This window comes from Argopecten irradians, chromosome 12, assembly GCF_041381155.1.
Source record: "Argopecten irradians isolate NY chromosome 12, Ai_NY, whole genome shotgun sequence".
Taxonomy (NCBI): Eukaryota; Metazoa; Mollusca; class Bivalvia; order Pectinida; family Pectinidae; genus Argopecten; species Argopecten irradians.
In genome coordinates this window covers 12226406-12241712 of record NC_091145.1, presented here as the reverse complement: position 1 = coordinate 12241712, position 15307 = coordinate 12226406, and the positions used below count along the sequence as shown (strand labels likewise).

General features: G+C 35.5%; 2 protein-coding genes across 4 annotated transcripts in view; one reads left to right on the top strand and one right to left on the bottom strand.

Moving 5' to 3' along the window:
* Positions 1-857: 857 nt before the first annotated feature.
* The window catches only part of LOC138335867 (high mobility group nucleosome-binding domain-containing protein 5-like), a 40355-nt gene continuing 25905 nt past the window's right edge, over positions 858-15307 (top strand). Inside the window, exons 1-2 of one of the 3 annotated variants that reach the window (XM_069285033.1) lie at positions 859-1066; positions 6059-6209. The gene's annotated coding sequence lies outside the window, so the exon portion shown is untranslated. Of the gene's footprint in view, positions 1067-5761; positions 6210-15307 lie in introns of those variants that run through there. The other 2 variants (XM_069285036.1, XM_069285032.1) reach the window with 2 other exon arrangements.
* LOC138335866 (macrophage-expressed gene 1 protein-like) lies at positions 10678-14305 on the bottom strand. The gene has a single exon (XM_069285031.1). The coding sequence runs from the start codon at positions 14244-14246 to the stop codon at positions 12021-12023; it is 2226 nt and encodes a 741-aa protein (XP_069141132.1). The 5' UTR covers positions 14247-14305; the 3' UTR covers positions 10678-12020.

The following is a 15307-nucleotide window of genomic DNA, read 5'->3' as shown; positions in this document are numbered from 1 at the left end:
CAGGAACCATAACACCGCTTTTGATCCAAGAAAAAGAACATTTACACAAAGTCCATCCCATGTGGTTTCGATGTCTGTTCAATACAATAGTAGTTTTCCTAAAATTATGGTAACGTTTTTCTCATTGAATATTGGTAATGATTCATGACTCGTTATAAAATTGTATTGGGGGAAAAATGAACAGATATAATTAATTAACAATTCCATGTGTTTCTTGTATAGTGTTTTAGAAGAAAAAACGGAAACCGTCTGAAAATCCGAATAGAATGTTAGCTAAGATCAATCTGATGAAAAGTAGTTTAAGTCGTAGAAACTGGTTGAAGGAAAGTATTTTAAAAAAAATCCCATAAAAGTTTGCCTTTAATTATGCCAAATTTCTTGACGTGAGGAAAGAAACTATTGTCATTAAGAGAACAAAATTCCCATGGATTTTCGCGTCGCTTTCAGTTCGGAAATCTTGCCAAGCCGGGTGCTAGCAGAATATTTAGTATTGTTATGCTTTTGTTATTAATATTGATCGGGTTAGTGTAACCCAATATATTTAAAGACAAACTTATAATAAAACACATGTTGGTTAATCTGTCGTTGACTTAAAGTAGCTCCAAGTGGGACCTGTCGCTAGGTCTAGGATTAGCAGTTAATTCTCTCTCTCAAAGCAGGTATACCATATAACTTGGTAAAATATCATAGAATATCAGCCATTTAATCATATCTACGTGCATAACACATGCATGGAATTAGCCAACATACGCCCCAGGTAATTCTCGGGATTATCGAAGTTTTAAGTTAGACTTGGTCTCAGCCACACGAGATTTTATTATACATACAAAACACTTATAGATAACAGAACTTCGCTGTTGGTCACGTTTTCAATTTCATTTCTTCCAATATGTGTTTAAACATTCAGCATTTTTTTTATGGATTTAGATACCTTTACCAGTGTGACCGCTGAATAGCATAGAGAGAAGGCCTATACATAAGGTGTCGGTCTGTTTATAGTGTCAACACTGTGCAGTTCAGCATTTCTAGGTACAGGGAAGAGGAATTCGGACCCTCAAAGAAAGAGGTAAGTGAATTCATAATACATCTGGAATAGTTTCCATTAACATTCCTTAATCTAAGGAATTTCCTAAAGCTGACAATGCAAGTCTGGGGAATGTTTCAGAAACAATTTTCGAGAAAAAAATCAATATTTTTTTCTTAATCTTAAATGCATACTTTTTACATGCACTGTCAGCTTTAAATGAAAATTCTACATAAGAAAGTAATACCGAAGTTTAACTAAGATGGGGTTTTTTCCAACTTCTGTTCTATGCTTTTCTATAGAAAAATTTAAGCTAGTGATGAATTTTGATGAAACTGGGTCCGGCGATACATACTTCTGTTAGATAGTATTAAGCAATTGTCTCCGCTACAACATGGCATGGTTTGATTTTGGTTTACGTTCTATTTACAAATGTTCCAATATATAAGACTTATTTGAAAACATAGCGTAGACCATTTCGATTAATTTCCTTCATTGACAAGATTCCACAAAGTTTTATGATGATTAAGAAATATACCATAGATGAAAAATGACAAAAAATACAGATATAGCAAATATACCATATGACATACAGGAAACGTCTCTACCGTCGTTAGACATTTTGTTCCAAAACATAGTATTGAACACACAGAAGGGCGTGATTCTGGATCATGATCAGAGCATAGCTGTCTTAAACTCGTCTATCAATATATTTGCATATATTGACAGACGAGTTTAATGGACCAGAGGTGTTTAGCACGCTGGTAAGTCAAAGATTATATATGGAAATTCGTGATGCAAAATCGGTCAATTCAGTTTAAAGTGTTGTAACAGCGATGTTCTTAATTCAAAGTTAAGATGTTAAACTTAATATGATACCAAGAATTATCACGAAGAAATTTCATACATTTTCTCTCTATATATATATGTTTCAAAATGTTTTTTACTCATCGGCGTGCTAAATACATATGGTCTAGCCAATGTTGTAGCGGGAAAAGACCAAACTTAGAGCCTACTTCATAAAATGAATTTATAAGACTCATTTGGAGTACGTTTTTATCACTTTTACAATATATATACTGGTGTCAGATATACAAAAGGTTTATATCTTAAAATGTAAACTCTTACTTATCTCGTTCAGGTGGAATAATCCAATATCTAGTTTAGAGTCTAAACAAAATTCTACATGCATTGATGCACTATAAATTATGTTTAAACATTTCATTCTGTGGTATTCAAGATGAATTTAATATGTGGTATAGAGCCAAAATGGCTTTCTACACTTCAGCAGATAACTTATAAAGTTGTGGACTTTGGGCCTAATCCACCAAAGTTGTGTGATAAAATATATACCGTTCAGTTTACACCTTCCTGTAATATCCCGCCGATTGATATAGGCAACTGTTTTCAACTTCTGGCGTCACGTATACACACAAAGAACTTTTAGCAATAAAACGGATTTCATTTTGTTGAAAAAGTTTTAAATAATAAAAGATACTATGAAGAATTCTCTTATAAAACATTTTTATTGTGCAATGGCTCATAAACTTTACACGCAGTGCATAATCGATCTGCAATATGAGTGAAGTTCCCGTTCGAAAATGACACACCGAGGGATATTAGCAATTCCCCGATAATGGATGAAATGGCCAGAATGTGTTGAAATGATCTTTTATATATTTGACCTATATTTCTTTTGTCACATACCGCTTCACGACTCCCAGCTGACCTCTCCAACTACAAAATTACAGCTCATAGTGCAAATCGATTATACACCTCTTATAAAATTACACAGGTAAAGTCATGTATAATTTTACTGGTCTCAGTCTAACCATGACAGAATTAATTTAGTTTATCTTCTTTATTTTGTTTATCACTTAAATAAGAAAATAACTGGGTTTTTTTTTATCGGTTTTGCGTCTTTTTAAGATTCTGATGGCGAAAAACACGCAGAAGAAAATAAACTCAAAATTCTTCTGTGTAGAACTTAAGATTTGTAGGTATTCAAATTGGTACATAGTTCTTGGGATTATTTACATTCTCCAAAATTGAATTATTCACCTGAACTTTCAATTTATCTTTTATTGTTTAAATGTATCAGCCCATAAGCGCCAAACAGAAAAATAAAATACATGTAAAATAAAAAATAAAATCAAAAATGAAATATAAACACATCTATGGTAAAGTTTACATTTTCTATTGCTAATATGACAGGGTCACTCCAAATATAATAATACTTTTGACGAAAACAAATAAATGAAATCTTCCATTTTTGATACAGAGTTTGCAATTATACCGAATTTATACTTTTTCTGTACCGCAATTTCGACAAGGCCTGCAAGGTGAACAACAAAAATCTTATTCTTTCACTACATTCAACAAACATTACATTCCTAGTTTAATTACAGTATTAAGGTGTAATCATCTTCGAATAGAGGCCGAAGCTAAGAGTATATATGAAAGTCAGTTAATTAATCAAAGTGATAGCTATTCGGGAACATTAATTACTTTTAATCAAACTTTAATTACATTTTTCTTTCATTTTACTTGAAATCAATACCTAGTTTTCCGAATGTATTAAAATTTCTAGTTTGACGCTCAAATAAAATGTTCAGTAACTAATTAGACGATGGAATGTCACTAACGCCAAGATAGTACGACTTATATTTTTAACTTTTTCGTTAGTAATACTTCTTAATTGAGATGGCAATGATAATTAAAACCAATAGAAAATTATTATATTTTTATTGACGTGTGTTTCGATATCAATACTAAATATATCGTAGTCGACCAAATGAAACTAATACATATAAGTCAATCTGCAAAAGAAAAAAAAATGAAATAGAGAAACTAACACAGAATTCACATTTGCAGTCTGCATTTTATTCGGGTAAGTGAAATTTCGGTCTTACTAATGGGAAAGGTGCGTATGGGGACGAGGCGCTTATTGGGTCTTGATATGTAAAGAGGCTAAGTATATTTTTGAAATCTTAAATGTTCTTTGACTGGAAATAGAAAATATGGTGGACTTAGACTGCTAGAAAAATAGATTTATGGTCGTTGGTCTAGAATTCTTTGTGGTACTACAGGGAGCAGTACTTTATACATACTTTTTCAATTGAATAAAGACATTGCATTATGTCGACTCTGACTAACTCGCACTATATGAAGAGTGGCATGTTAGCACAAACATAATATTGTTCCCAGCTACCGAATCCGTATCTCAAGGACCAAAGTACTTACAGGCCCATTACAAGTTTATGTAAGATATGTATTTCAGTACATCTTGATTCTCGTGTATAGGACCACCAATACATGGGAGATACGGAATTCTCGGCGATATCTTTAGATAGAAGATATACTTAAAAGTATTTAGCCCCTCGTAACGAGTGCATTCAATCATAGGTATATATCTTGTTCAATTGTATTTAAATGATGTGTTTTGTGAAAAGATATATCTTCAATAATTAAGATACAATTTTAATTGAAATGTGATGATTTACCTTATGAGACTTATGACATAGTATTGAACATGGAAACACAAATACCCGGTATGTAGCTACATGTAGCCAGAAGTATCTTCAAATTAGAACTCTTGTGGTGATAGTCGCGGACCCCAGAAGATACAGTATATCGTTAAATAAGGGCTACGTAGTGATTAATTACGTGTTTGTAGCAGTCAGGGGTCCTAATAGGGACACTATTTTACTTTGCCGGGACAATAGTCGCCTATTTGGAAATTCCCGCGTATTTGCGCTCAATTCCAATACCAAAATCACATTAACTCGGGATATCAGCAATAAAGACACAATTAAACATCACTTAACTTAACGGAATCCCACAGGAAAGTATTATTAGATTTTAAGGGGAAAAACTGCAGTTAAGGAAATATCCTTAACATCTGTTGTGTAGTAACGCTTTCCAATGGGAATCTTTAAGTTAGGAAATGTTCTATAACTTCTGCAATGTTTTCCAATGGAAACGAGTTTCTTGAAGGGATGTTCGTGATATTGGGCCTACACATTTATCTTTTTCCCATAAATACTTCAAACGTATAATTTTATAAAATAATTAAATTAATAATTAGCCAATTTCATCTTACAAACTTGTACACACAAAAATGAAATTGATGTTTTTCAGTTTACTAATGACATGGATGGGGCATATGTCTTGGTTGCTTTCTACAAATAATTTCTTTAAACTCATTATGTAAAACCATACTCCTGTGGGCTAAGGTGAGGGAGTTCTCTATATTTCACGGTATACGTGTGAGGAGATTAAGTAGCTGGCTGACACACTCAATTCAGGTACCACATCAACGACATACACAACGATACAATAAGTATATAACCTTATATACAACCCGCGAGATCTTAACTCGATCAGGGCAAAACGTCGCTAGAGACGAAAGAGGGGGTTATCTACACATCAAAAACATACATAATTCGGGGGAGGGGACAGAATACTACTTATCAAAAATCTACGATTTGTAGATTTAAAAATTTGTTTGTTCGTTTTGTTGTAAAATAGTTTTAAACAGTTAATGATTTGTTTCCTAACATTTCTATACATGTGTGTATAGCGACTATCATGTGTTGACCTCCGATTTGATTAACTGGAACAAAAAGCTGAATACCCGGCTAAATTACTGATTAAAAACCCATATGCAAAACATAATACGTACAAAGTGGGTTAGGTTTGTAAGGTCGTTTTACCAATAGAAGCTATATATATACACACACCTGATGTCGTATTTGTTTACAAATGGTTTTAATCGCTAAGGTAGACGGCGTTTTCATGAAGGTATTTTCAACCGAATGTCGTATCGATTGTAGTAAGTGCTAAAACTGATAAATACCGGGAGAAAAATCAATCAATCGCGATCAGTCACGCAGTAAATTATCGATCTTCTGAGGACAACATTAATCTCTGTCAGTGTGGACCCGTTAAGGGGTATAAAATGCTAGTGTTGACAACTCTTATAAGGAATACTTAGATTTTACAGTAGACAATTTAAAATGTTTTAATTCAAAGGTCAAACTTGGACTATTTGGAATATACTTAGGCGTACTGAAATTGACCTGTGCAAATATTTGTCTTCTGGACTCGAGGACAGTTGGAGAGTGACAATTTGGAATGTAGTGGACGCTTCTAACGGATTATTAGCAAAGAAGGGGGAAGGAAAGTGAGTATTTCCTTTTTATATTTGTCATACATATTAACTACATTTCTCGATGTCTTTCTGTATAAATTACATTAATGTCACGGTACCTACATGTCTGAAGAGCAATTAATATTGCATGTATTATATACCGGCATAAGCACCGTATAGGTATTGGAAGTATTTGAACAAAACTGGTGGGATTGGGTGGGGAAATGTTGGGAGGGGGCAAATCAACCGTGAATATGCATGGGAGGGATATAAATCATACAGGTCCGGGGTCTGGCGAACGAAAGGGAGATGGGGGTGGGGGAGGGGGATACAGGTAGAATATACTATAGTTGTGTACTGTATTTATATGAGTAAAATTAGAAGAGGTGGGGGTTTAATGTAACTTGGTGTCTAATGAATTGGTGATCGGGGTGGGGTAGGGTTTATTGGAGTGGGAGGGATACACTCGCGTAGGACGAGGAGGGGAGGGTGAACTAGGGAGTTGAGGGCTAAACGCATTCAAGGTCGTGGTTTGAAAACAAAACAGATTGGAATGATAATGGATGAAGATGGGAAGGGGGGGGGGGGGTGATAGCAGGTAGAGCCTAACAAACGCACACTTTTGTATACTTGTATACTTTTCTTTTATTCTTCCAATAAACATACGCCAACTTGTTCTGGCCAGAAAAATGTCAAAATTTCAGTATCATGTATTTCGTACCAGTGACAGGAATAGATTGAAAAACTTTGAAAAAAATATGCCCCCAGCATACCCTACTGCCTACTTGTAATGTTTGACACAGTCAGATAAAATAGCTATAAAACTCATAATTATTTGTAATTATCATTCGACATACATACGTCAACGAATGCTCTACATCTATGTATCAGTTTGATCAATACTATGATTTCCGAGCAGACGACAATACAAATAAATGTTTTCTCCCTGGCCGATCACGTCCTATAGTGGCTGATTTATTGATAATTCATGTCCTTTACCTAACATTCTATACCGACACCTATATCACCCTGTACATAGCAAAATTCTCAATCCACCTCTCTGTAAACACATATATATCATCAAAGTTTAAATGGAATGCGAGTCTGTCTTGTCAGGCGATATTTGTACGAATTGAATTATATAACACGGAAATAGCATATGATCTCATTTTTTTTTCGTGATGCAGTTTTTGAATTGTCCATGAATTTAAATCTGCTATCCATCATTTGAAATCATTTCCATTTGTTCTCATTCTTACCATCTGATTAACTCTACCTATTGGAAGATACGTTGTTTCGCAGTCTACTAAGGTAAAGCCTAGCAATGGTCGGAGCCATGTAGACGGTAAACAAGTTACTTCCCTGATAATCCAGGGTTTACTTTCACTGACATTATATCCACCCCTGGGTTATTTCACAGTCAACCTGGAGGCAACAAAAACACACAGCAAAGGAGTTGTATAATGTTACACTGTGGTTGACTGTGTTGCTTTGAAGTTGGGCGTCGCTATCTCTGTAATCTTAAAAAGAAGTCAGTTTTTCTTCTCCCTTTACTATGAGATAGTCCAGGGGTGGGTATAACGCCAGTGATAGTAAGCCCTGGAGTATCGAGGATGGTTACTAACCAATACCACGATTTGTCCTGTTTCCGCACCGTAGCAATTATAATTACCTATGTCGAAATATAGAGTGTGCCTTCTCTATAAATCAATCGTGAACAAAACACTCCGCGGCAGTACGTGATATAGATTATTGTACGAGATTTCCGACTATAAATCAATGCTCTGTCTCATTTCCTGTTGGCCTTAATGGTGAAAAACCACTTCATTGGACATCGAAAGTGAATTTCTTAACAGGTAATCCGATTGTTCAATCGACACTCGTTATTGACTTAAGTTGTGGCATGTTTTAAAGTGCTGAGCGGTGTGTTATAAAGCTTGCTGTTCTTCATAGCATATACTATTCTACATGGAAAAACACATGTTATGTCGTAATTCGTTGTAGTCCATCAGTTGACGTACGCGAAGTCTTACCAATAAACCCATTCTAAAGCTAGATAATATAACAAACGATTAAAATTTGACATATTATTAATAACACTATGGTAGGATATACAAACAAAAAACGATTAATGCCAGTAACTTACCTTTGAAACTTAGACTGTACTCGTATGTGACACCAGCGACGTCATGTATATATATATATGCTTTTACAAATTGAATAAATCTTCAGTTTCATTATGAAAAAAACTGCACTTGCTAACTTGATAAAACTTGTAATGTTACTGTGAACGAAATCATGTTGTTTCGTTTGTGTTCCGAACTACTGCTTTTGTAGCCTGTAGTATTATGGTTCTGTTGTTTCTAATATACAGATACCTCTGTATGTGTAACACTGTGTTAACTGTATACAAAACCTGTGGTTTGGTGTTTCAGTGTTTTTCGAGGTATTGTAGGGATGGATATTCTGGTATATTTGAGTCTTGTGATCGCTGTGAATTCCTTCTCTATAGTGTTGTGTCACTGAGCTATACCAACAGACAAAATGACGCATAAGTTATTTGGTGTATTTGTCTATCAATATATGAAATAAACTACATGTCTACTTGTATACTTATGTTGTAGTATCTTGTCACATGTCCCGATGCCCCATGACTGATCCTCGTGCTCTTATTAGGACACACACCGTAATTATATATATATAAAACAAAACCACATCCCATTAGAACACTCACTCACATAACACTCATGTATTTCCCTTCCATGAGAGGTCGTCCTTAAAGAACTAATTCACTAAAATAAACATTATTTTACTTACTTACTATTTAAAGATGTGCGTTAAATTTTCTTAAACATATTTCCATTATTATTTTTTCATTTTTTTCATGAGCTACTTGTAAATCAATCTGAAATTATTACTACAATGATTGATTGGGATGGTCACCAAAACAGTTTTACAATTTTAAAAATAAAAAAAATAAATAAAAAAATAGCCCCGCCAATGGTAGTTCTATTATATTTTCATTGGAGAAAATGAATGTAAGATAAAGCAAAGAATATCATGTATATCAAAATTCGTAATTAGGGCGATAAAGTTTCCTTTAGTAGTAAATATAAAAAATGGGTATCTTGTCACTCGTTAACTATAAACAAGTTCATGTCACATACATTATATCAGAGACTAAGATGTGATCAAAGTTCAAAATCCTATCCGATTGACAATATCCAATATGAATCAGTATAAATGATTGCCAGTCATTTCTTCCTGTTGTTGAAATTGTGCAATGCATCTTATTAATACTTTTATGATTCCTTAATATTGTTTTATCTCCGAAAGTCCCTTCTAATTAAGATCATAAAACCTATTTAAGTCTAAAGAGGTCTCAAGTTTAGACGTAGCCAATCAAAAATAATTTTACAAAACATTACTTCATTTTTGATTGGCTAAGTATAAACTCAAATCTTATATTGTTTGATGATCTAGGAGCCTTTTCTTATTATTAAAAATGCAGATTACAGAAATAAAAAAGTGTCATAGATAGTGTCAATATGCTATATATAACCCTGACGTAGCTATAAGGAAGTGTTGATATCATTTTACATTCAAGGAATTACGTGCAGTAAACAATGTGTGATTAATTTCCCATTTTTATTACGTGCGATAAAACATTTATACCTTAAGTGGTAATGTTACACCATAGTTTAAAGGCACTTCGTGTCCGAAAAAAAGCTTATAGGTAAGGGACATCAGAACACCTATATCAATTGTTTCAGATGAAGTTATAACAACAAAGAAATGCGAGATTCCCAATGTAAATCCATGCATACAATTAAGGTCAATTCCGCTGTTTTGTTACGTGGTTAATGGAAGTCAACTACTGCGCGGTAATTAGATCGAAACAGAAAAGCATAAGACGACCTGCGTTATGGAAATACATTTAATTTATCATATGCAAAGCGTTTCATAAATGTAGTATTAACGGTAAACTGATAACGATTGAGTTTCTTTATTACAAAATAATCCAACTCGTTTTACAATTATTTGAAAGAAAAAAAAAAAAAAAAAATCGGCTACGGTACATGTACCTTTAATGCAAATACTAGTACTGAATAAACTTTCTAGAGCTCAAATTATAATATTACCTATATCATCAGGTCCGATTTCATCAATATTCCTTAACACCAGCGAATTATTTAACTTGAAATTTCCCGTAGGAAGTCAATTACATATCTTCACTTTCGGAATTTCCCTAAGTTTTGTCAAGATTTCCTATGGTGTATTTTTAGCACAGGGATTTCCTTTTGTTCAGGTATATTGACGAAACTGTGCCTGCTGATAACAAGCCTGTGTAAATTTTACTCTAGCAGTATTGTGGACATATTTATTTAAGAAATGCGTAGTATACAATCAACGATTGCTACCATATTCCGAAAGAAATCTTAACTGGGTTACTTAATATGTTATTATTCTACTGCTATGCAAAAAATACTACAAAATCTGGTAACATTTTTATTTTTATTTTATTTTTAGCAAATGAATATTTCTACAATAAACTGAGTCATCAAGTAGTTTTTGTGTGTAGAAAATCGTTATTTTGACTTTGCTTTTAATGCCGTCAGGGGGTAACACAAATTTAAAATAACCCAATAAAATAAACTAAATCACTAATACATGTGCTAATATGTAATAAAGAATTATTTGATTGGTTTTAATGAGATATTTGAAATTTAAGTTTGAAGTGGCACTATAACGATTGAATCAATGAATAATAACATGTCAGATAGGAGTTCCTTAGAATGTGAATCTCCCAAGGACAGATAAGAAATGTTTAACAGCCAATACGTAATAATGACACAACACAAGGGTAATGCATTAAACTTCCAACCCGGCTAAATATGCTTCCATTGCTGGGTTTAAATAGCCAACTGTTAATGCAAAAATGTGATGTCTCCGTGACTTTTTGTCGAGACGAGACGTATTCTGCATAATTTTGTACACGTACATGTGATAGTTACTTTACCGTCTAGCCGGTAAAATGTATTGTCACGGGGATGATACTTTCATAATATTAGAGAACATTGCTATGATCGCGAAAATTTGATCCGTGTAATTTTAAGAAATGGCCGAATCATATATACCCTTAGAGCCCTAAAGCCAAAATTTCAAACTTATATTTTATATTTTCTCGTTCTTAAATCAAATCGCGAAAATTTTGACCCACGAAAATAACCAGCCCTACAGTATGTGAGATGACAGTTAAGTGGTTTTCTATGAAGTAAAATGAAATAAGTAATAATGAACGGATCATATTTAACTGTGGTTGTTAATACAAATACCAGTATATATAAACAAAAACTAATAGAAAACAACCTTTTCGTAGTAGCTTAGATTTGTACTTTTGATGAGAAATTACTTTCATATATAAATGGTAAAAACATTTTTTTCTGAAGGTCTGTTGGTTTTGTAAATAGATTCTTAAATATGCACTGTGCTGATATCTGGTATTTTTTTTTATCACAAAACACGTTTGTTAAAGTCTGTGAACGAACGTCACGTCACAGCAAGGACAAAATGCTTGAGCACAAATAGATTCAGCGTACAAAATGAAGAACACGTTATACAGTGTTAATTTCATGAATAACGTATATCGCAAATCATTATCTGAAAAACACACCACATGTTCTTTAACTTTTTGATAAATCTATCCGTGTTCGCCATTAGCAGTGTGCATGATTCGCTTATTGCTGTCCTCCATGAAAAGTGTGCGTTATTTGCTCAATTATCCCTACCCATATATCTAGAATACTCGTCAACAGTCCTGAATGTAAGGGAAGTGTCGCCTGCTTACGTTTCCACCTGCACCTCGCTATGGTTACTGGATGTCCCATATACTACATGCTGGTTAGGGACGAGGTGATCCGACTGCTGACGCTGGTATTCCACAGGACGGTATCTGTTCCGGACGGTCTTACCAACAATTAAAATCAATGCCACGAACACAATAGTAGCAACTATTGCAATTACGGCCACCGCTCCTTGTGATAGACTACTGCCACTTTCCCATGTAGAGTCCCGGCTGTATTGTTCGGATTCGTCATTGACTTGTCCGGCATTCTCAATAGCTGTCCATTCCATACCATCCTCGCTTATTTGGACACTGGAGTTATCTCCGAATCCATTTCGTGGGATCTCCATAAATGGAGGTCGTATGATAGTCGGAAGATTTTGACCACTCAAAGCGTTTGCTCGAACACAGAAAGATATTTCACATCCATTGGCTACAGCAGCCATGTGTTCACTGTAACCAGTTGGGCAGCCTCTTGGCCAATGGGTTGGTCCGGATGTTTTCAGGAATGATTCTAAGAATAAAAGATTGTTACTTCGTCGTTGTCTGTTTTCATTGTCAGAGGCCAGCTTCAGAGGATTGCCTGTTTTACAGCTGAAGAAGCCAGCAAAGGGCACAGAGTATCGGAAACCAAGCTCATAGTCGTCACTTACACAGATACGTAAACTACTACTGAGTCTCAAGGCGTAGAAATACGGAGGACAGGATCTGCCACCCGTCAGCGGGTTCCCAATTGTACTAGTGAATGCTCCTCCAAACAAATAGCCGGAGCCACTGTCCACCTTCCCAGTAGCTACACACCAATATCCCTTGTACGAGGCCGTTTGGGACGAGGCATAATCCCCACAACATCTCGACAATCCCAGAAACCCACAATGGTGACAACGTCGCACAGTATTCGGCGTTATCTTATTTCCAAAGTCAAGCAGGACTGGCTCATAGTTCGGAGGACACGAATATTCGCCCGTTTGGGGATTCTTTTGGTCTAGATCATTGCACGTGTTCGAACGAACGTTTCCGGACAAAGAACAAGTCTGGTAGACTCCGCCAAACGTATAATTGTTTGACTGGCTGCGACATGTTCCGTCATCAACGTTGGCTTGGAAGCTGAAATTCGGAGAATCAGCATCGGTACATCCCTTGTAAACGTTATGTTTGTAATACAGATTGATAGCGTCTTTCACATTCCCGATAAGATCTAAGACTACGGAGGACGGTAGCTCTGGTAGAACCATGGGTGTAATGAGGAAGTACAGCGGATCTCCAGCGCGGTCAACAGCTACCAGATTATCAGCAATACTGTCGGCCCAGTCATTCAGGCTGAAGTTCTGAGGTTGGAACACCGACCCACCGACGGTGTCCGTCTCAGAGTAGGTCCTATTGCCAAGATACTGGTCAATCATTTCTTTAGAAGTCGAGTGTTCGTAACTAGCTTTGACATTGAATACACTGCAGAATGAAGCGCTCGCCGATGCCAGAACTTTACTCTTATCCATACTATAGGACCGCGCATACGTGGTCTTGATCTGGTCCTGTTGGACAAGAGCAGCCCCGGCGTCTACACTGGTGATAACGTGAGTGCCAAAGTCTCGCACCAACAGCTGACTCTCGTAACGAGCCATACTAGTCAAGTTCCTCATTATCAGGGAAGCGATTGACAAAAGTCTTGCTTTGAAATGTGGATTAAATGGTGTGTCCGGTTGTAATTTGGCGGAATATCTAACGTACCTCATTTGAACTCGAGTGGTCACAGATTTATCCAGCATTTGTCTAGAACGGACACTTTCAGACTCGTGCGAGTAGGACCCTCCGATACCAAAATGTCCAATATGGAAACCAGCTTCAGCGTTGACCGTGCTCGCTGTTGTCGAAGTATAGTTCTGCCAATGTGAAAACATCTCAGCAAACGTTTCGAGTTTGCTCTGTTTTAGCGGTACGGAGTAGATTCCATCTGGTAAGAGGTAACGACCGTCATCTGTAGTATGGCACAGACTGTAGTTATAGTTGATCACCTGTCCGCCATGTCTGTTTCGTAGGTTGTCCCAACCTCCTCCTGGTAACACCTCGTAACGTATCAGGTTTTTATTCAGACTTCTTTGGAGACATCTTTGGGGATCACCGACGCTGAATTTAAACTTGGCACCTTCGTCTACATCTGTCGCAGAACCTACGATAGTCAAGATGGCCAGTCCTACCAAAACCGTATTAACAATATAGCACCCCATGTTTAGTGGGCGACGGACAGGAGTAAACTGCGGGTTTGTGGGTCGACTGTGCTATGTAATATATAGCACGTACATTTGCTTCCTGTTCTGTTGAGGTCAGGTATAGATACACACACAAAATGTCCTGCCTTGAACTTCAAATTTTAAAATTTTCCGTGTAGTGTAAGGAGTTTCATGAGACCGGAAATATTTCCTCCAATGTAACCATCACGATGTAATGAATCATAAGTACTCGGGACATCTACACTTTTCTTTCGTCAATGTATAGATAATCAAGTACACACTTGTTCTTTTGGTACGCATATATTGATTTTCTTTTATATTATGATGTAGTAATTGTTAGTCCCATGCAATTTGTGTGTTCATATCGTTTGTACCTTCGTTCCATGACAATATATCAATTTGAACGAATAAAAAGTTCGTTATCATGACATGTACAGAAATTTAAAAAAAATGTAAGTGTTAAAACAACATTTTGTGACCATTGAGTTTTTTTTTTTTTTTTTTTTTTTTTTTTTTTTTTCAAAGACATACATGATATTTAGATATAACATCAACAATCACACACACATTCATACATATCTAACATTTTTTAAATTTAAATTTTCAGTTATCCATACAATCTTTCAGTATGAAAGATTGTATGGATAACTTATCTATTATGTCTCGATATGAAAGCGGATCTACATGCGGATAACCCGTTGTTATATTAAGAAGTTCCGTTTTATCTAACGGAGTACAGAATTTCGCCTCGTCAGTTAAAACATGAAATTAAATCAGCAAGGAGATACTATGAAGTACTTAGTTTTTCAATTATGTTTCCATGTTCGATGTGATCGTTTTGATATTTTATTTCCCTAAATGGGGCCAAATACTAGGGATTTCACAGGGTGTAGCACTATACCTTTTCATCTTTGGATCGTGAGTTCGAATCCCACATAGGGCCATTGCCAGGTTCTGGTCGTGTTTTTAAGATTATCATTGCTTATAGATGTGTAAGGCCTCACTGAGAAAAAATCATACTAGTGTTTAAAGATGCTCAACCGCCGACAGAAAATAAA